At 44.5% G+C, this 21,565-nt stretch overlaps 1 protein-coding gene across 1 annotated transcript in view; it reads right to left on the minus strand.

The window, feature by feature from the left end:
• The window catches only part of LOC117488285 (cadherin-12-like), an 80,148-nt gene extending 59,271 nt beyond the window's left edge, over positions 1 to 20,877 (minus strand). Inside the window, 4 exon segments of the mRNA XM_034137105.1 lie at positions 1,874 to 2,043; positions 3,934 to 4,058; positions 20,574 to 20,750; positions 20,752 to 20,877. Of these exon segments, the coding sequence (XP_033992996.1) occupies positions 1,874 to 2,043; positions 3,934 to 4,058; positions 20,574 to 20,750; positions 20,752 to 20,877 (598 nt within the window).
• Between the last annotated feature and the right edge of the window lie 688 nt (positions 20,878 to 21,565).

Here is a 21,565-nt window from a genome sequence, read left to right on the forward strand (position 1 = left end):
TGAATGAAAAGTGAACTTTAATATTAGTCAAATATGAAGAAGTTAAACTTTAAACATCCATGACTTAAACACTTTATCCAGGATAAAAGCCACATAGCTGCACCTGCAAGGTGAATACAGCTGGTAAAAGAAAAAGCGTTTGAATGCGTATAATTAACAGGTTTATGATATCACTGCCCCGTCCAAGACACGAGTGGATCTGACTTTAATTACATTTGACTCGAGTGTTTCGTCAACTTAATGTGTTGCTTAAAATAATACTTCTGCATACAGTATGTGACACTGTAAGTGTTGTACGGCCAGATACGGCTCAAGAAGCTGACTCAAATAAGGAAATATATGATACATTATGATGTGATATGATATGAATGATAATGGGACACATCGACGTCTGCACTCACAGTGCCGCGGACTGTACTTAATGTTACTCTGATCCGGTTACTTATGTTGTGGCAGATATTTAAGTAAGCTTTCTTAACGCTAATGTTATAATAGTCAGATTGCTCTGAAGATGGGAGGGGATATTCTATTCATTTTCACGTTCACACAGTCAGTTGATTTTTGCCGGCCGTCTTTCCTGCAACGGCAGTTTTTCTGTATTTCCTCTATCCTGTAATATGACTTGATAGCTTTAAACTCCGCACACGGAGCTCTGATTGGTCAGCAGGCGGTGCTTTCACTGAGTTGATCTCTTAGCCTGCAACCTAACCTGCTCCGGAGCAGGTTAGCCGCTCAGCATAAGTTACCATGGAGATCTAGCCCGCTAAAAAGAGAACCAGCGTCGTAGGACCGGAAACCCCGAGTTTTCCCTGAAGTTAGCCCGCTAAGCGAAAATCCGGCTTCGTAGTACAGGCCTCAAGTCTTAAAACTAAAATCTGTCTAGTGTCTTGTTACATGGCTAAATTGAATACTTGATTCTGATTGGTCAATTTGGACAATCCAGAGGTCTGTTATTTTTTCGTAATAAAAACGAAGAGACTATGTGCAGTGATATCAATCCGCAGAAAGACGTCTGGTAAATGTAACATCAGCTGTGGACAACACACATTAGTTTTCATCCGTCAGAAAACACTGTGGAATACTTTTTAGATATTAATTTTTACAATTGTGGAGAGCACAAAACGTTGGAATCATGATGGCTATACTGTCCCCATTAAAGGATGTGAGAGAAATCAAGAGAAAAGACAGACAGGAAGTTACCATTAAAGGGAACAGCAGAAGAAGACAGGAAGTAAACACTAACAGGAACAGCAGAAGAAGACAGACAGGAAGTCAACACTAAAGGGAACATGAGCTGCGTCTCAGTTCTCTTAACTTCCATCCTTGCGTCCGTCACTTGCGTCTTTTCCTTGCGTCTTAGTCCCTCCCACCAGGGAAGCATGGAGAGACGCAAGGAAACCACGAGAAGGGAGAAGAAGCAGGTCCACAAACATGTTTACACCATCTAGACACTGAACCTTATTCCAAATATATTATCTGAGGTAACCAAACAAGAGTGTACTCTGGATGCTGGATGTATTCTAGATCAATTCATTCCAGTTTTGATGATCAGGTCTAATACCAAGTGTCAGAGCCAAAATGCTTCACACATTTGTAATTGGTAACTTGTGGCAATTGTCAAATGTGTGTGGATAAAATGTATTTAAAATAGTGAAACTTTTAATTCGGCACAGACTATTTTTTGGAACACACCACAGCAATGAGCCATGTTTAGCCTCTTGGCGTCATCATTTATTTGAAGTTTAGTTGCTGTACCAAGTACGTAAGTACAGTTGGCTACAGTCCTTCTATTTGGACATTGACTAACATCATTAAATGTTTGTTTTATGCAGATGGTAAGGTAACATATGTTCAGAGAGGCTTCATGTCCCACCTGTTGGAGACATCTCGGGAACGTTTGCGCTGTAGGGAGCGTCGGGAAACCGTGGCTCGTTGTCGTTGATGTCCTGCACCTTGATGATGAACTCAGACTGAGGCTCCAGAGGGAGGCCTGTGTGCATGTCAACCGCCTGGGCCTTCAGTGTGTAGTACGACTTTACCTCCCTGTAAAATATCACATATTTAAAAAATGCACCAATGTTGATGTCCAATAGAGAGACTTTGTTCACTGAAAACTAACGACACTAACCATACACACACTTCTGTTAAGTAAATGTAATTATTCTTACCCATGTGGGTTTCAGGACTTTAAAACAGTAATTAAGGACACTGATAAGAGATGACTTGGTCATTTGATGGCGCGCTGTGTGTTTTCTGCCTCTACTCCGGATCATGAATTATACAGCAGCTGTCGACAGTTATTACATAAAAGAACGCTCTATTAACAAGAGCTGATGTTAGCTCTATTACACCAGCTGGCTAAATGACCTCAATGTGAAAGAATGGCAAGGTTAGCTATACATGATACACATGCTAGTAATTTAAATGTAGCTCCTATTACAGTAAGTCAATACAATTTGTAAGGTAAACTGTACAACTATGCCTTCACATTAGAGTACATCAAGTGATGTACGAGGAACGTTTGCTGGGTGACATAACGTTGAACCGGAGGAAGCCTTTCGACAGATGATACCGAGTGCTACGTTAGCATGAATAATGGAACTGTGTGTTTTTTCCCAAAGTGCTAACAGAGATCTTAGTACATTATGTTAGAGACAGCTTCCTTTTGTGTGTGTAGATAATATAAACACCTAGTGCTGACCTGTGTATTCCATAGAAAATATAGGACTACAAGTCCCACAGCCAAAAAAGGGGAAGACACCGATGAGGCACATTTCCCATTCTGTTCAACCAATTATTATGTAACAGAAACCTTTGGGCAACCCAAGTTAGATTTTAATTTAATTTTAATTTCGTTACATCTTTTGTTTAAATTAGTTTTCTCTTGTTCAGGCCTATTTTCTTTATTTAAATATGTATGGTTTTTCTTGTGTTTAAGACAGCAGGACCATTGCATTTACTTTTATTTATAAAGTGAAAATGCTGCACGAAGTATAACTAAAGAAAACAGACATTCCCATAATAAAAAAATAAAAATAATAATTGAACATTTAACTATAATTTTAATTGGAAACACTTTAGATCAGCGTTATATCACATGTGAATAGTCCATTAGAACTATATAAAGCTCTCAGTATTTCCCCTAAAGTCAGTAATTGGTTCAATAGAGTACACACATGTCAGTTCACCTACATGGCCATTCATGTATGTTTCTCTCTTTTAGATAGCTTGCTTTTTATTCTGAGCAATAAGGGTCCGATGATGATGTTCTGCTTGAATTCAAGGGATAGTTTGTACTGTATGTTTGAAGAGGGGTTATATGTGGTACCGCATGGAGTGCTGCGGCGATTACATATTTTTGAAAGCTGAATCTGATGTTAGCATCACAAGGGCTCCCTCGACAAAAAGCAGTGAGCTTTTCCCATTGGATTTGTAGAAAAATGATATGTGGGCAACACATGTTTAAGATACTTTTCACATTAAGTTTAGCAGATTAAACTCCTCATATTTACACCACTTAGTGATTTTTGAATCTGCAGAAGTAAATAGCTAAAGTTGGGCTATAAACAAACTACATCACGGTGAGATGACTTTATTTAACCACCGCTAAGCTAAAGGTGGCTCATCTTTGGCGTGATGACGTTAAGTAGTGTCATTTAGCCTCTGTTTTTAAGTCACATGGAAGCTTTGAACGAGTGGTGTAATTACATATTTATTGTCGTAGAACAAAATGTGAACATCTCTTCAGCTTGTGTTAACCACAGACCTTATTGCAGGTGTCTAACCACACCCACATTAAAAACCATTGACTTTGAGACGAGGGAAACAGAGGTCGTAAAATACTAACTCATTTCTGGGTTGTGTGACTCATTACTGCACCGCTCTATTACCTACATTATTACTGCATTGTTATCATTATAGACGGGCACTGACCTGTCCAGCCCCACCAGAGCATGGATATCTCCTGTGATCTGGTCAATGTTGAAGATAGACCCCGCCCCCTCTCCTGACAGAGTGTACTTCACTGCGCTGTCTCCATGGTCCATGTCTGAGTGGAGCTGCAGCGGGGGGGAAACAGAGAGGAACAGGACATTAAATCATATCATGGAGCTCCTAACGCTCCAAATACAGCAGGAACCAGTCACAATAAAACATGAATCATTGCCATTTCAATATCACTAGTTATCATTTGAAAATAGAACATATGTTGTTTACTTTTAAGCACTTTTAAATTCGACAAGCAGGTCAGCACCGTAGTAAAATCCTGCTTTTTTTAAATAAGACTATTGGCCAAAACCAAGTCGTATTTATCTTTTAAAGACTTAGAAAGGGTTATTAACGCCTTTGTAACCTCGAGACTGGATTACTGCAATGCTCTATACGTGGGTATGGACCAGGCCTCAATTAAGCGCCTGCAGCTAGTCCAAAACGCAGCTGCACGTCTTCTGACTGGCCACAAAAAGCGTGACCACATCACCCCAATTCTGGCCTCACTACACTGGCTTCCAATTCGGTTCCGAATTGATTTTAAAATCCTTTTATTTGTTTTTAAAGCACTAAATGGGCTGGCTCCTGCCTATATATATTTTTTTTTACATGTTACTTGTTAGACGCTTTATCCAAAGCGACTTACATACTCAATACTGTGGACAATCCCCACAGGAGCAATTTGGGGTGAAGTGTCTTGCCCAGGGACACAACGACATGCTGACTGCAGTGGGGTTTGAACCTGTTCCCAACACCAAGGCTCTACCCACTGCGCCACACGCCTCCCGCCTATATAGCTGAACTCCTCCAGCGCTACACCCCAGCCAGAGCCTTAAGGTCGGCTGACCAGCTGCTGCTGGTAGTGCCCAAGACCAGGCTTAAAACCCGAGCCTTCGCAGCAGCTGGCCCTAGGCTCTGGAACACTCTGCCCCTCCATGTGAGGTCTTCCCAGACCCTAGGGTCTTTAATGAGTTCTAAATGAATTGTGGTAATTTTCAGCATTTGTTTTCTTTACTAAAGATTCTTCAGAAAACCTTAAAGGCAAAAGATGTATTAGCAAGGCAACGACGATTTGATGCTAATTATATAAAGAAAGATGAATGAGATATTTATTACATTTAAGCTTTTTTTAAATATATTAGTGCGACCTGGGGGGAAAACACACAATACACACACACATAATTTACTTTCAACCTTACTGAGAAATAATACCTAATAGAACACAGATCACATACACACACAAAACACACACACACACACATTCCTGCTTGCTGCGTTGTGCAAAAAATAACCTTTATTTGTCGCAGATGACCAGTGAAGACCTCCAATTAAGCTCCCTAGTCGTCATGGGAACAGTTAAAACCACTTTAGGTCAGGGTGTCCCCAAAAGCTTAATTTAGGTATATTGAATAGATTTCTTGATGTCAAACAAAGGAGACATAAAACTAGAAACAAGTAGATTCAAATTATTTGTATTGCATGAATAAACAAAAAACCCTGCTTTTTAAAAGAAATTCTAAATTTGTTCTTTCCTGGACTTGTTTTCCTCACTCTGTGTTCATGCACGTTACCTCATTCCAACATTAAAACAATAGTTCTGCACACCTCCAAATACCCAGAAATTAAACAATAGTTTCCATTACACAACAGAACATAGTACATATGTTCATAAAAGTGTGGGGAAGTTGTATACATAACTGTATCAACTATACTCATTAAACAAACTAAACGTCAACCAACAAACATTAGCCGCCTTTAGCTAGTGTTGGTGATTCACAGCCATGCTCCCATGATGTACTTCCCTCATAGCCCAAAGTTAGCTTTTCTTCTTCTCGTAATTTACGCCTCATAAAGTAAAATAACGTGGTGTTAATATAATATACTGCTGAACAAAACATGTAAGTGTCACACAACTGTGTTTGCCACAGAGCTTATCTTCTGCAATATTCCAAAATCAAATTGAAAAATCCTTCTGCTTTCTGTCGAGGCTCATCACTGCTCCACTCCATCATCTGAGACAGACGGAGCTCAGGTGGAGCTCAAGTGGAGTGGTGCAGTCGATCACATCAGGTGGCCTGTTGCCTGATACAGGAAATGGGTAATTGTGTTAGTCCATAATCTCTGAACCAGCTGCCTTCTCAGGTCCAACAGAGGTTTTAGCTCTAAAACTCAGAGTGGAGGAAGGTCATCTGATTCTCCTGCCACCCGTCTTCCACAGAGCCCTGCCCCCCCGCTGCTCATCAAGCTGTGAGCTTTGCTATTAGCACCAGCAGCAGGTTACCAGGGGCACAAGATTACTACGTCTGACCGCCTTTCACGTGTGTGTAGTAACACCATGGAGCTCAGAGACCTTTGTTGTAGAAAACACTACTAATCACTGTTGGTAGGAGTACTTTGGCTTAGGTAAAAGTAGCAATACTGCAGTGTAGAAATACTCTGTTACAAGTAAAAGTGCTGCATTTAACATTTTAAAAGTAAAAAAGCATTAGCATCCAAATAAACTTACCAAATCTTAAAGAACTAATAAAAAATAAAATGTGGAACAATATTTATTATATCACTGGATTAAAGTGATGCATTAATGTGTTCATTTTAAGTCGCATCAAGAAAAGTTTTTGCAAACTTTTGTGACTTTTGTACTGCTAGGTATCTTAATTCCTAATTGTACATCATAATTCATTTAGGTGATTACCATGTTTTATTAATAACATAAAGGTCCAAAGGAACTGATATTGCTTTATATAAATGTAGTAGAGTAAAAAGGGCAATATTTGCCCAATCATTGTTGTGGAGTACATGTATAGGTAGCATACAATGGAAATACTCAAGTAGAGTACAAGTCACTGAAAGTTGTACTTAAAGAGGCCCTATTCTTGCAAATATGAACCTGAAAACGACCATAAAAGGTCCCTTTAAGTACAGTGTTTGAGTAAATATACTTAGTAACCTTTCACCACTGCTACTTATACATGAAATTATGCTTTCAAGTTGTATTAAAGGAAGCAATCATTAGATTACATTTGACTAGTTAATACGTTTATATAAAACCACAAAAACTGCATTCAACCATGTGGACACAACCCAAGAATTGTTATTCAGATGCATTTCCAGAGTTTGGTTCTTCCTGAGGAGTAACAACAGGTTACTTCATCAAGGACCCCTCACACCCAAACTACAGACTGTTGGCCCTGCTTCCATCAGGGAGGCTTTATGTAGCTGTATAGCTTGTTATGTCTCTCTATTACATTTGTAATGGTTGTTTCATTTCTTTCCGTCCCATTTGTTATTTTAAATGTATATATGTTGCACCTGAGGGACCAGCAGCAAATACATTTGTTGTGCCATTACAATGACAATAAAGTTGTTGAAAAACCAAAGTTAAAGAATGCACAGTGGGCAGACGCCCCATACATATTCATGTCGCTTCAACCCACAGTGCATCACACTCAGAGACCTTACATTGCCTTGTGCACATATCTATTGCAACTGTTTTTAATATTTATTTCAACCTATATATGCATAAACCCGGCACCTTACTTATATAGGCTTTATTTATACCAATATGTCTTTGTATTGCCCCCCATTTGTAACTACTGTGAACCTTACTGTATATGTGAATATACTGTAACCTCATGCATGTTATGTACTCTGTGCACTTGGTTGGATGAGAACTGCATTTTGTTGTGCAATGACAATTAAGTTGAATCTGATCTAATCTGCCACTGCACCACTGGTACAGCACAGATTTCTCATTTATGCCATTCTCACTCAACCATCAGTTTATTTTACAGCTACAGTATATTAGTTTAGTCCTATGAGAGTATGACAGTGTGACATTGTATACAGAGCAAGGCCATTATTCTCACTACCTGCAGCACCCCCCCCCCCCCAGCAGCTGTATGAAGCCCAGCTGTTAGAGGTTAACTGAGCTGACCCCCCATCCATTCACACAACGGCTCTGACAGGACAGAGTTCTAAACGCAGCAGTATTATACCCTTTTTTAACATTGCAATCCTGCTAGTAATCCCAAAAATATAGAAGAGTAACAGTAATCTGATGATTTCTTTTTTATGTAACTGTAAGGGAATACAGTTGTATTCTTTTGGTATCCTGACTATGTAATCCCGTTAAATATAATCCATTACTCCCTGGCTACACCCTCTCATTAGGGGGGGCTGTGTCGGCTTGACTTGTTTTCAAAACCAATTCTGCAACATTCACAGCCTCTGGCCAGTTTTGTGGGGATACAAAAATAAGCAGGGTTTGAATTATTTTCTCTAGCTCTTCTTTTTCTTTTCGTTAAAGCTATTTCTGACTGTTCTATTTCATACTTACTGACCGCCAGAGGCGGTGCTTTAGCACTGGATATCTTCTGTCTCGCGCATGCGTAGGTCGAATATTTATATCAACAAAGTCACGTGTGACCCCGTATGACACCGGAAGGTATAAGTTCCGGTGCTGTCAACGGGCTCAGTCCTTTTTCATCTTCTCGCTGCGTAGGTTACTACTTATGAGTAGAAGCCAAGCTAAGCTTACTGAAAATTGGGATTCTAGCTCATCGCTACCTGTAGCCTTGCGATCGTTTGATCGGAGCTGCGGGCTAGGAAAAACGCTCGCCCTCCAAAGGCTGCGACGAGCTGTCCGTCCTCCCAAGGGAGAGGACCGCGGTGTTCACCGCCCGGACCCCAGGAGCTCCGGACCGGTAAAGAGCGGACGCTCCTGCACACAGCCGGTGAGATCGCTACCAATTATTGCTGATTGTGCTATATCTATATACTCTCAAACTAATGAGATAATTGTGTACAAATTAACCGAGGGCTCTCGCTAATTTGTTACTGTTACCTGTACTATCATCCAGTTAGCTGAGTGCTCCCGCTGAAAGCTAACTTTTTACTGCGCTAGTGAAGAGAGCGTCTCCGCCCTCCTCCTCACTACATACTTTTGGTTCTTTACCTGTACTATCATCCAGTTAGCTGAGTGCTCCCGGTGAAAGCTAACTTTCTACTGTACTAGTGAAGGGAGCGTCTCCGCCCTCCTCCTCACTACATACTTTTGGTTCTTTACCTGTACTATCATCCAGTTAGCTGAGTACTCCCGGTGAAAGCTAACTTTCTACTGTACTAGTGAAGGGAGCGTCTCCGCCCTCCTCCTCACTACATACTTTTGGTTCTTTACCTGTACTATCATCCAGTTAGCTGAGTGCTCCCGCTGAAAGCTAACTTTCTACTGCACTAGTGAAGGGAGCGTCTCCGCCCTCCTCCTCACTACATACTTTTGGTTCTTTACCTGTACTATCATCCACTTAGCTGAGTGCTCCCGCTGAAAGCTAACTTTCTACTGCACTAGTGAAGGGAGCGTCTCCGCCCCCCCTTTCACTGCATACATTGGTTCCTTGCCTGTTCTATCGTCCAGTTAGCTGAGTGGTTTCATTCAAGCTAACTGTTACGGCGCTAGTGAAGGGAGCGTCTCCGCCCCCCTCTCACAGCTCACAATTAGTTCCTGTTCTATCCTCCAGTTAGCTCAGTACTCTCGCTCAAAGCTAACTTGCTACAGTGCTAGTGAGGGAGTGTCTTCGCTCCCCTCTCACAGCTCACAATTGGTTATTTTATTTAATCGTTTATTTGACAGGGACAATGCACTGTAATGAACACTTAAAACATTTAAAGGTGTCAAGCGTAACAGTGCCAGATTTAGCTTTGAGCTATTTTCCATTCCCTCACATAAAACATTAAGGAAATTACTTTTTACAAACAGGGTAAAAAAAAAAAAAAAATAAATAAAAAAAAAAAAAAGGAAATATATATATATACATTATATGCAAAGAGTGGCAACGACACATAAAGTGTTCCATCCTCCAGTTAACTGAGTGCTCTCGCTCAAAGTTAACTTGCTACAGCGCTAGTGAAGAGAGTGTCTTCACTCCCCTCTCACAGCTCACAATTAATTCCTGTTCTATCCTCTAGTTAGCGGAGTGCTCTCGCTCAAAGCTAACTTGCTACAGCGCTAGTGAAGAGAGTGTCTTCACTCCCCTCTCACAGCTCACAATTAATTCCTGTTCTATCCTCCAGTTAGCTGAGTGCTCTCGCTCAAAGCTAACTTGCTACAGTGCTAGTGAAGAGAGTGTCTTCGCTCCCCTTTTCACTGCACACAGTTGGTTCCTGTTCCATCCTCCAGTTAGCTGAGTGCTCCCGCTCAAAGCTAACTTGCTACAGCGCTAGTGAAGAGAGTGAATCCGCTCCCCTCTCCCTGCACACAGTTGGATGCCCGTTCCAGCCTTCAGTTAGCAGAGTGCTCTCGCTTAGGCTAACTCGCTACGGCGCTAGTGGAGAGAGTATTCCGCTCTCCTCTCACGGCATAAACCCATTAACTGACTTCATTTTTTCTCACTCCAGTTAGCAGAGTGCTCACGCTCAAGCTAACTACTATTGTGCTCACTCCCCTCCACGGCATATTTGTTTCCTGGCCAGTTATTTACAGGCAGCTGAGTGCTCTAGCTATCGCTAGGTCTAACGGCTCTAACACCTGTATGGCTCCTCTTAACCAGAGGATGGCCATGACCTTTGCCCCTCTTGTCTTGGCCTCGAGCATCTGAGGGAGGGCCTTTCGGAGGACCCGTGCATGAATTGCACCATCATGCCTCGTGCGGTAAGAGCTGCCGAGGTTGAACTACTGACTGAGGGTGGCCTTTCCCCCGCACAGTCGACTCCAGCCCAACCTACCCATCCTAGGCGTTGGGCCGCAGAGGCTGCGGGTGCACCGCCCAAGAAGAGGACTAAGCCTGATAGGCTGTCCTCCAGGGTGGACCTACTCACTACTGAGCTAGCCCAGATGAGGTCACTCCTCTTGGCTCTCCATTCCCGAAACAGCGCCTGCCAGTGCGTTCTTTAGGCGCACTCCGGCACCCGCCACCCGCACTGTTCCTCCCTCTTGTGAGTATCTGAGGGAGTTACATGCATGCTGGAGGGACACTAAGGCTCTTTACAGTCTTACGTCCGATGGCCGAGCCTTGGTAGCCATGCAGGATGCGGCAAGAGTTGGCCTTGACCACACGCCGGCTGTTGAGCCTACCATTGCTTCCCTCATAGTTTCCCCTGACGAAGCCCTGAGGTCGGTGGCCAGGTGCCCTCGACTCCAATGTCGGGTCACTGATGACCTGCTCACTAAGGCTTACGATGCAGCGGCGCGCATGGGCCGTGTAGGCACCTCATGCTCGCCCTCTCAGCTTCCCTGCAGCAGGATGCTCTTAGCGCTTTCTTAAATCAAGGGTACAAGCTTCAGTTCCGACGCTGGCCCCAGTCTTCAGCCGGGTCAAAATGACCACCATAAGCGACCCGGCAAAATAAATCGCCCTAAACCAGGAGCTGTCAGTCCTCCTTGCCAAGGGTGCAATCGAGCCTGTGGACCCCATCTCACAGCCCGGGCTTCTACGCGACCTACTTCCTGGTAAGGAAGAAAGGCGGTGGACTTCGCCCAATCCTCGATCTGAGGAGACTCAACAAGTTCCTAAGGATTTTTTACCTTTCCATGTGCTGAGCACAGCGGACGTTCTTCGTACTGTGGCCAGGGGGGAATGGTTCACGTCCGTCGACTTGAAGGACGCTTATTGTCATGTGCCTATTGTGCCTCATCACAGGCAGTTTCTTCGCTTTGCCTTCAGAGGTCGTCATTTCCAGTTCAGGGTGCTCCCATTTGGACTCTCCCTCTCTTGGACGACTGGTTAATCTGTGCACCATCCCGGTTACAGACGATCCAGGACACGGCTCTCTTTCTCTCTCATGTCGCCCGGCTAGGCCTCAAGGTGAACATGGAGAGGAGTTGTCGGAACCCCTCTCAGAGCCTAACCTTCATTGGGGTGGCTCTGGACACAGTCACTCAACCAGCAAAAGCAGTGTTCTCGCCCCCACTCCTGGTAGACATGATGCTTTATTCTAGCAGCAGCCGACTGGATAAACCGTCCTGCTAAAACTTCTTGTTTTTTCCAGCTAGGTGAAGGCAGTGCTCTCGCTCCCGCTCCCTCTGCTGGTAACATGGGTGTAGTTACATTCCTTTTGTGTTCGGCGAGTAGGAGCGTTGCTCTACTCTTTCCGTTCAGCAGGTAGCTGGTGAAGGCTGTGTTGTCGCACCCCGCTCCCGCCTACGCTGCATCTGGCATTCGTTATTAACTCAACCAGTGAGGGCGGTGTTCTCGCCCCCGCTCCTGATAGACGCGCTGCTTCATTCTAGCAGCAGCTGCCTGGCTAGGCTGTCCTATTAAACTTCCTTGTTTAACCCAGCTAGGTGCGGGCCTGTCCATCTGCTGCACAGACTCTGCTGTGGGACGCCTTGGCGTCTCCCCAACAGGAAGGACCTCTTGTCTCAGTTGGAGGGTCGGATGTGGCACCCCGACCCCTGCCACCTCCAGCTGTGGGTCTGGCCACTGGGCCCGACCCACTGCTGAGCGACTGCATAGAGTCTGTCAGGAAGACTATTCTCAAATGCTAGGGCACAACCTACTCGTAGGCAGTACGAAAACAGGTGGAAACTGTTTTTTGACTGGTGCCAAGGGCGAAATGAGGACCCAGCATATTGCTCGGTACCTACGACCCTTGAGTTCCTTCAGTCCCTCCTGGACGACGGCCGGTGTCCCGCTACCGTCAGGGTGTATGTGGCTGCTATATCAGCTCAACACGCAAGGGCTGACAACAGCACAGTGGGGAGCCATAGGCTGGTATCCCTCTTTTTAAAGGGGAGCTCTGAGGCTTCGCCCCCCGAATATCCCAAGGGCCCCTACATGGGACCTGCCCTTGGTGCTGGATGCCCTATGCTTGCCTCCTGTTGAACCTTTGTTACAGGCAGAACTGAAGTGGCTCTCAGCTAAGACTGCTTTCCCTCTTGCCATCACCTCAGCAAAACGTGTAAGCGAGCTTCAGGCCTTGTCTGTGAACAGCTCGTGTCTGAGGTGGAATTCAGATGGCTCAGGTGTCACCTTATGGCTGAACACAGCATTCCTCCCTAAGGTGCTGGCACGCTCTCATTTTAATCGGCCTATCCAGCTGGCACGGTTTGACCCCCCATCAGGAGAGGGGGAAGAGAGGTCGAGACTCCTATGCCCGGTGCGGGCCCTTAGAGCTTATGTCCAGACTACCGCTGACATGCGTCAGTCTGAGCAGCTCTTTGTGTGTTACGGTGGTCCTAGAAGGGGCTGTGCGCTCTCAAAACAGCGCTTGTCCCACTGGATCGTGGACGTCATTGCCCAGGCATACAAGGCGAATGACCGTCCCTTGCCACCTAGAGTAAAGTGCCACTCTACCAGGAGTGTCTCCACATCATGGGCGACCTGGAGAGGTGTGCCCCTGGAGGACATATGTGCTGCGGCCACATGGGCATCTCCGAGCACATTCGCCAGATATTACAGGGTGAATGTTGCCGCCCCTCACCCGCTGGGTGTGGTCCTCCTGCAGAGTCCGTCTAGGCCATCCTTATAGGTGAGTATTCAGACTTCCTCGTGACTCTGTTGATATAGGTCATCCAGTGCTAAAGCACCGCCTCTGGCGGTCAGTAAGTATGAAATAGAACGATAGTTACGTATGTAACTACGGTTCTATGAATACTGGATGACCGCCAGAGTTCTTGGTCACTCGGAATTTCGTGTTTCTGCGAGAAGATTCCATAGGACTGAGCCCGTTGTCAGCACCGGAACTTATGCCTTCCGGTGTCATACGGGGTCACACGTGACTTTGTTGATATAAATATTCGACCTACGCATGCGCGAGACAGAAGATATCCAGTGCTAAAGCACCGCCTCTGGCGGTCATCCAGTATTCATAGAACCGTAGTTACATACGTAACTATCGTTTTATTCGGTGTTTTTACTGGTACGTGTGCAAATGTTTTGGAGTGGAGGACCGCACCAATTGTGGGACTCCAACGTTTTTCCACAAAACGGCCACATTTTGTTTTAATTGAGAAAGCCCTAGTGTCAGAAAATGACATAAAACACTCTGACTCCTCTTTTCTGAAAATACTTGGTCAAAAGTAATCGGTTGGTTAGATTTAATTTGGTTCTGTTCTATTTTGCAGGTATGGTACATGGACAGAGATATGTTACTGGAATTGTTTTTGATGGTTTGTCTTGTCAATCTTATATCTGTACTAATATCCACCTTTATTATACACAGTTTAGCTGAATACTCGATTCTGATTGGTCAATCTGGACATTTCAGAGGCTGTTTTCACAAACATACCGCTGCTAAGGAGGGAAATCGTTGTGTCCCAAGAACAGAAAAAAACGAACGCGCAAGAGAAGAAAATACAGAGCGCTGGACATCAGAGAAATTAGGAGAAGAAGAAGGAAAGGGAGGTAAACACTAACAGGAACAGCAGAAGAAGACAGACAGGAAGTAAACACTAACTGGAATAGCAGAAGAAGACAGACAGGAAGTAAACACTAACAGGAACAGCAGAAGAAGACAGACAGGGGGTGTTTCTCAATCTCGAGTACGCTTGCTTGGTAGCACATGTCTTCCGAGTCACTTGCTTCAGAAGCGAGGCAAGAATACTTCCTGGCATTCAGAAAACAAAGAGTGGAACAGGCGAGCAAGTGTGCAGGTGTGCGTCATATGAGAGGGGCCGCCTTACATTTTCCGCCACAGATTTGGGGAAATTGGTCCGTGCGCAAAGCATTGTGGGGATTTTAAGACCGCGGAGTCTACACATGTGCAGCCTCGAAATTTCTCCAAACGAAGTACGCCGGGCTCGGTAGAATTCCAAGTATGCTGGACATTGGAACAGTCCTTCGGCGGCACTCGATGACATAGGGTGTTTCTCAATGGCGAGTAAAGCTGCTGCAGAGCCACTATTTCAAGCATACTACGTCATCGAGTGCCGCCGAAGTACTGTTCCAATCTCCAGCATACTTGGAAATCTACCGAGCCCGGCGTACTCCGTTTGGAGAAATATCGAGGCTGCACATGAGTAGACTCCGCGGTCTTAAAATCCCCACAATGCTTTGCGCACGGACCAATTTCCAAAATCTGTGGCGGAAAATGTAAGGCGGGGCCTCTCATATGACGCACAGCTGCACACTTGCTAGCCTGTTCCACTCTTTGTTTTCCGAATGTCAGGAAGTATTCTTGCCTCGCTTCTGAAGCAAGATGCTCGGCAGACATGTGCTACCAAGCAAGCGTACTCGCGATTGAGAAACACCCATAGTATGCTTGAAATAGTGGCTCTGGAGAAAGCTTTACTCGAGATTGAGAAACACCCAGGAAGTAAACAATAACAGGAACAGCAGAGGTTCATCTGGGGGTGTTTCTCAATGTCGAGGTAGGCTCCTCCAGAGCCACTATTTCAAGGATGCTACGTCATCGAGTCCCGCCGAAGGACTGTTCCAATGTCCAGGATCCTTGGAATTCTACCGAGGCCGGCGTCCTTCGTTGCAGGACATTTCTAGGCTGCACATGTGTATCCTTCGCCGTCTTAAAATCCCCACAATGCTTTGCGCACGGACCAATTTCCAAAATCTTTGGCGGAAATCGCGCTCCATTTAAGGCGGGCCCTCGCATATGACGCACACCTGCACACCTGTTCCACCATTCTTCGTTTTCCAAGGCTAGGAAGGATTCTTGCCTCGCTTCTGAAGGACCTGACTCGGAAGAGTCCTACCAAGGAAGCGTCCTCGACATTGAGAAACACCCTCAATGTCCCTCCTCGACTCCTCTCTCCTCCCCTCCTCGGGACTTGAACCGGAAATCGATCAAGACACGTCATGTTGAAGGACGTCCCAATCTCTTAAATGCACACAGAGGAGTCGAGGAGGGGGGAAGGAGGAGGCTTCCAGAGGAGACGAGAGCGAGGATACACGAGAGTAGACTACGCAGAAGTGTTTTCACTACTCGCGCATCAAAGCTCCGCCCCCAGCTGCACAGCCTCTGCTCACTGCAGCTGTTCTGACTGTTAAAAGAGGATCAGAGGCATGTTTAAAGTGCTTCAATAAGAGTAAAATATATACATCTCTTAAACGAATGAGGAGATCATACGCTATAAAAACATTAAAGTGTGTGAAATATACTTACAAATTAAATAATAATGTTTTGATTATAAAATAATAACTTACAGTTCTTACCTGTGGTTTTTGATGCATGTGTGGTAGACCCACAGAACGTCAAACATTTAGGATATATGAAAATACGGGTAGCATAACTAATACATATTTTTGTGATTTGTGTCTCTCTTCTGTAGGACAAATGAAATAACAACATCCAATACAAAAGTTGATCTGAAACAAGCTCAAATACCATAATGAAATTAATCCATCAATTATTATTATTGTTATGATTATAATTATAACTTAAATTAAATGTTATAGCTGGAAAAACAAATATAGGACCGAAAATAATACATAGAAAACTATAATAAAAGAGATGGATGGACGAAATAATTTCAATGAGAAACTAAATCCCAGGTTTGAAGGGATTTATGTGGAGGGAAGTCCAGTGACAGGTGATAAAACTGCGCGCACGCCAGAAGTAAAGGGCGTTGTTTATGGTGACGCTGGAGTGAACGAGGACATCCCAATTAATACCTGAGGACTCCTCTGTCCTCGCGTCTCTTCCTCGTGTCTCTCGCTGACACACAGTGAGGGAAAGGAGGAGGCGAAATAATCAATTGCGATGAACTCCTGAAGAAGACAGACAGGACGTAAACACTAAAGGGCACAAGGTTCAAGGTTCAAGGTTTTATTTTGTCATGCGTACATAGCTCCAGTGTAGTTATGATGATGAAAATCTTAGGTCACAGGCTCCTCCAACAGTGCAACACAATAAAACAGATAAACATAAAAATATAGTGCAGGTAAATAGTAAATGGTAAATACAAAAAGAAAAATACGTTAAAAAGTGAAATAGTGCAATAAGAGTCTAAATGCAAGTTATTGGAATATGATATATTAGATAAATCATTTCTAAGTAGCAACCAGATGAATGTTATGGATGTTTCAACAGTTCAGGTGTTTAACAGTCTTATTGCCTGTGGTATGAAGCTGTCTCTGAATCTGGTGGTTTTAGTCCGGATGCTGCGGTACCGCCTGCCAGACGGCAGCAGACAGAACAGTTTGGCTGGGGTGATGGGGGTCTTTTGTAATCCTGAGGGCTTTCTTCCTGAGCCGCTTGGAGTAGAGGTCCTCCATGGATGGCAGCTCCGTCCTGGTGATGTGCTGTGCAGTTTTCACCACCCTCTGTAGAGTCTTACGATTGAGGGCGGTGCAGCTGCCGTACCAGGCCGTGATGCAGCCAGTCAGGATACTCTCTATGGTGCACCTGTAGAAGGTCAGGATCCTCTCTATAGTGCACCTGTAGAAGGTCAGTATCCTCTCTATGGTGCACCTGTAGAAGGTCAGGATGCTCTCTATGGTGCACCTGTAGAAGGTCAGGATCCTCTCTATGGTGCACCTGTAGAAGGTCAGGATCCTCTCTATGGTGCACCTGTAGAAGGTCAGGATCCTCTCTATGGTGCACCTGTAGAAGGTCAGGATCCTCTCTATGGTGCACCTGTAGAAGGTCAGGATCCTCTCTATGGTGCACCTGTAGAAGGTCAGGATCCTCTCTATGGTGCACCTGTAGAAGTTGCAGAGTATCCTGGAGTCCATGTTGAACCTCCTCAGCCTGCGGAAGAAGAAGAGCTGCTGTCGAGCTTCTTTTTTTTTTTGGTGATTTCTCTAATTCCCCTCCTTGACTCCCCTCCTCGTGTCTTAGTCCCGCCCACAGGAGATGCGAGCGGAGGAGTCGAGGAGGGGAGCCGAGGAGAGAGGGGAAGCAGCAGGCGTTTAGAGAAATGAGAACTCCTCTCCTCTGAGCGGTCATTTTAAAGAGACGTCCGTTAGTGATGACAGGAGGCACAGCAGCCCTCTGTCTGATGGACAGATGTGTTCATGAACACTTATATATTTACTTTTAATTCATTGACAGCGTGGTATAATGAGACAATAACAGGCTACAGATGCAGACATATACAAACACACACACACATATATATTTCTTAGGGCTGTCAAGTTAATAACGCGTTAACGCAAAAAGAAATTAACGCCACTAATTATTTTAACGCGATTAACGCATGTGTATTTTTTGTCCTTGGCCGCCCCGTAGTTTCAGAGCGCATCGAGTTTAAAATACCATCTACAAGCTGATGCTGACAGCCCCGCTCCTGCCGCCCGCTTGTGGCAGACCACACTTCCACGCTCACCGGCAGGCCCGGACTGGCCATCGGGAGGACCGGGAGGGTGTGTGTATGTGTGGGGCGAGCGAGGCACACCTTACGTGTTGTTGTTGTTGTTAGCATCTGGTGCTAGCTAGCTGCGCTAACGGATATAAGGAGCTGTTTCAATGAAAACAGAGGAGCGACATTTCGCCGACAACTGCGCCGACCACTTGACTTTATGCAGGTAGCCAGACAGTGGGACATTGTACGAAAAGTCAACACACTCAGCACGGATAGTGCAACATGATTGCAGCATCCAGGCAGCTCCCGTTTGAGCATATATGCCTTGAGCTGCACGTAGCTCCAACGATCCATCACAGTGTCTACACACACACACACACACACACACACACACACACACACACACACACACACACACACACACACACACACACACACACACACACACACACACACACACACACACACACACACACACACACACACACACACACACACACACACACACACTTTGTATTGTATTATTGTATGAGAGAGGTTCCGGGTTGAATTGAGGCGAATGATAATAAACAAACATATAAAGCATATTTGTCCACTCATATGTTGATAAGAGTATTAAAAACTTGAAAAATATCCCTCTAAGGTACATTTAGAACAGATAAAAAATGTGCGATTAATTTGCGATTAATCGCGATTAACTATGGACAATCATGCGATTAATCGCGATTACATATTTTAATCGACTGACAGCCCTAATATTTTTTTTATTTTTTTTTATTTATATAAATATATATATACAATTTCAGAATCAAACAAGTATGAGAGCACTCTCATAATAACGTAACACCAGGGTTCGAGTTATGTGGTAGCCAATGGGAGCTGAGCTCCCATGAAAGCGGTGAAATCATACATCTGTGGGGGTTGCTAATACATTACCAACAACCATTATTTTAATCACAAATAATGCATGTGTCAATGTAATGAGTATTATTTACGTTAACGAGGTAAATAGGCTAAAAGAAAAACACGTTTTCCAAAAGAACTACGCATCGTATTCTCTCTTGAATGACAATATGCCTACACTGCACCTCCAAGGTGCGCAATACAAGCAGAGATGATGTGTGTGTGCGGAGTTTCACCTTTTCATATTTAAGTTTGTAGCAAGTCGAGGGCTGCTGCTGCGTGTGTGTGTGTGTGTGTGCGTGCGTGCGTACGTGCGTGTGTGTGCGCATGCTTGCACGCACGCGCACACGTTAGTTTTAAAGACCCCATAAAACTCAGATTATAACTCGAACCCTGCGTAACACTATTATGGGCCAACAGTTGTATTTACAAGTATTACAAGTAAGCATAGGACACCAAACCAACTTAGACCTGTCTGTCCGCTGCATCTACGCACACACACGCGCACGCGCACACGCACACGCACACGCACACGCACACGCACACGCACACACACACACACACACAGTACAACATGCACCTACACACTGTAGCCTACCACACACACACACCTACAGCTCCTAAAGCATAATCAGGCTACAGCCGTTGTGTATTTTATTATGTGAAGCACTAAATGGTTTTAGAAAAATATCGACTCTTTGTTTGTAGATATCTACTAAACTAAAGCATACCAATAAAGAGAGTAATGTAGGCCTGTTATACTAAGTGATATATATTATACACACTGCTCTGCTTTCTGCACGGACCTCACAGCTGTTCTCACTGGAAACATTGCGTCGTGATTCAAGCAGTTAATAAAATAATATCCAGGGGATGCATGCAAAGCTGTCATTGGCTGAGATCAGTCCGGCCGTGCGTCACGACTCTTTTAAACATCACTGTTGCCGTAAATACATCCGCGGAGGAGCCGTGGAGGATCCATCAGTGTATCCTATCCTCGGTTATAGCTCCTCCAGAGAGCCTCCTCGATGCTCGATCCTCGGTCCTCGATGTGCATTTAGAGAAATTAGATGTCCTTCAACATGGCGCGCTGAAATCCATTTCTGGGTCACTACCGGAGGACCGAGGAGTCGAGGAGGGGAAATTAGAGAAATTAGAAACCTTCCCGGTATGGGCTCTGGCAGTGTTTAAAGACTGGTTAATGGAAAAGAAAATGTGAACAGACTTGGACAGCTACAGAAAACCTCCATCAGTGCCGCGGACATTTTAAGTTACGTTGTTGCACCGCAGTTCCAGCTGTTGGTACGCAGAGGAACGGAAAACATTTTTCTTACCAGAAGAAATTAAATCATTTAAAATCATTATGGTGAGTCGAGTCGTTGGTTTATTTAGTATGTAACAGTGTGATTAGCACTTGAGTCTAGCACCATGCATACTGTACCTCTGTTAGAAAAAAACCCACATTTAAAAATGTACAATATGCACCTACCTTTCCAACATACTGTGGATCAGAGCCCATGTACTCCTCCAGGACGAAGAACTGGTTCCACACCCATCCTCTCTTGTTCCGCTGGAGCTTCCACCTCCCACGTCTCCCCAGCCTCGTCCCGTCTTCCAGAGACGGGACGTCCCCCAAAGCCCTCATTCTCTTACCTCCGCCCCCCCCCCCTGGCTGACATCGCTCCAGCCTTAGTCCTGCTTTGGAGCTCAGCTTGCAGGGGGGTCTGGGAGCTGTAGTCCAACAGGAAACAGGTTCCCACCAGAAACAGGAAGACATATTCCCTTGTGATCATCAGGGAATATCGCTGTTAAAAAAGCAAATACAAGTTTGAAAAGCTGGCTACTTCCAGCATAGAAATGGACATGCATCCAAAAGTAGATTCGTTCTGAAGGTTGGCATTGGACAAGGTGTTTAAATTCCGATATGACCCGAGTTGTTGAGAGGAATCTGTTGTTACATCGTCCTTGCTGAAGCGATAAAGTCCTTCGTTTGAAGTAAGGAGTTGATGTATTTGTGTTTGAAGAAAAACGTCTTTGATTGTTCTTGAGACAGATGACCACCTTGTATTCTCAGTCCTTAGCTTAGACACCTAGAGGAAAAGTTGAAGAGAAGACAATGTTGAGTGTGAAAGTCCATAATTGACCTTGGGACAAAAAATGATATCACATGAACAAATATTCATAATTCTGTCCCATGATGACTGCTGGGCTAGTTTCAAAACAAGTGAGCAATTTTTTATCACAAAAAACATCAATATGACTTATTATCTGTGATCCGACAACAGAGTGGAGCTTTGTTTGCTCCTTTAAAAAAAAAAAGACAAATGTGTTCGACAACGAAATAGCTCTAAATGTAAAGCAAGTTTAATTATACAGCACATCTAAACACATGGCAATGGGGATCTTCCATTTAAAGTGATGTTTAAAACTCAGTTAAAGGTAGGGTACGTAAGTTTGAGAAATCGGCTCGAGATCGCTAGA

The sequence above is a fragment of the Trematomus bernacchii genome, unplaced genomic scaffold (genome assembly GCF_902827165.1).
Source record: "Trematomus bernacchii unplaced genomic scaffold, fTreBer1.1, whole genome shotgun sequence".
NCBI classification, from domain to species: domain Eukaryota; kingdom Metazoa; phylum Chordata; class Actinopteri; order Perciformes; family Nototheniidae; genus Trematomus; species Trematomus bernacchii.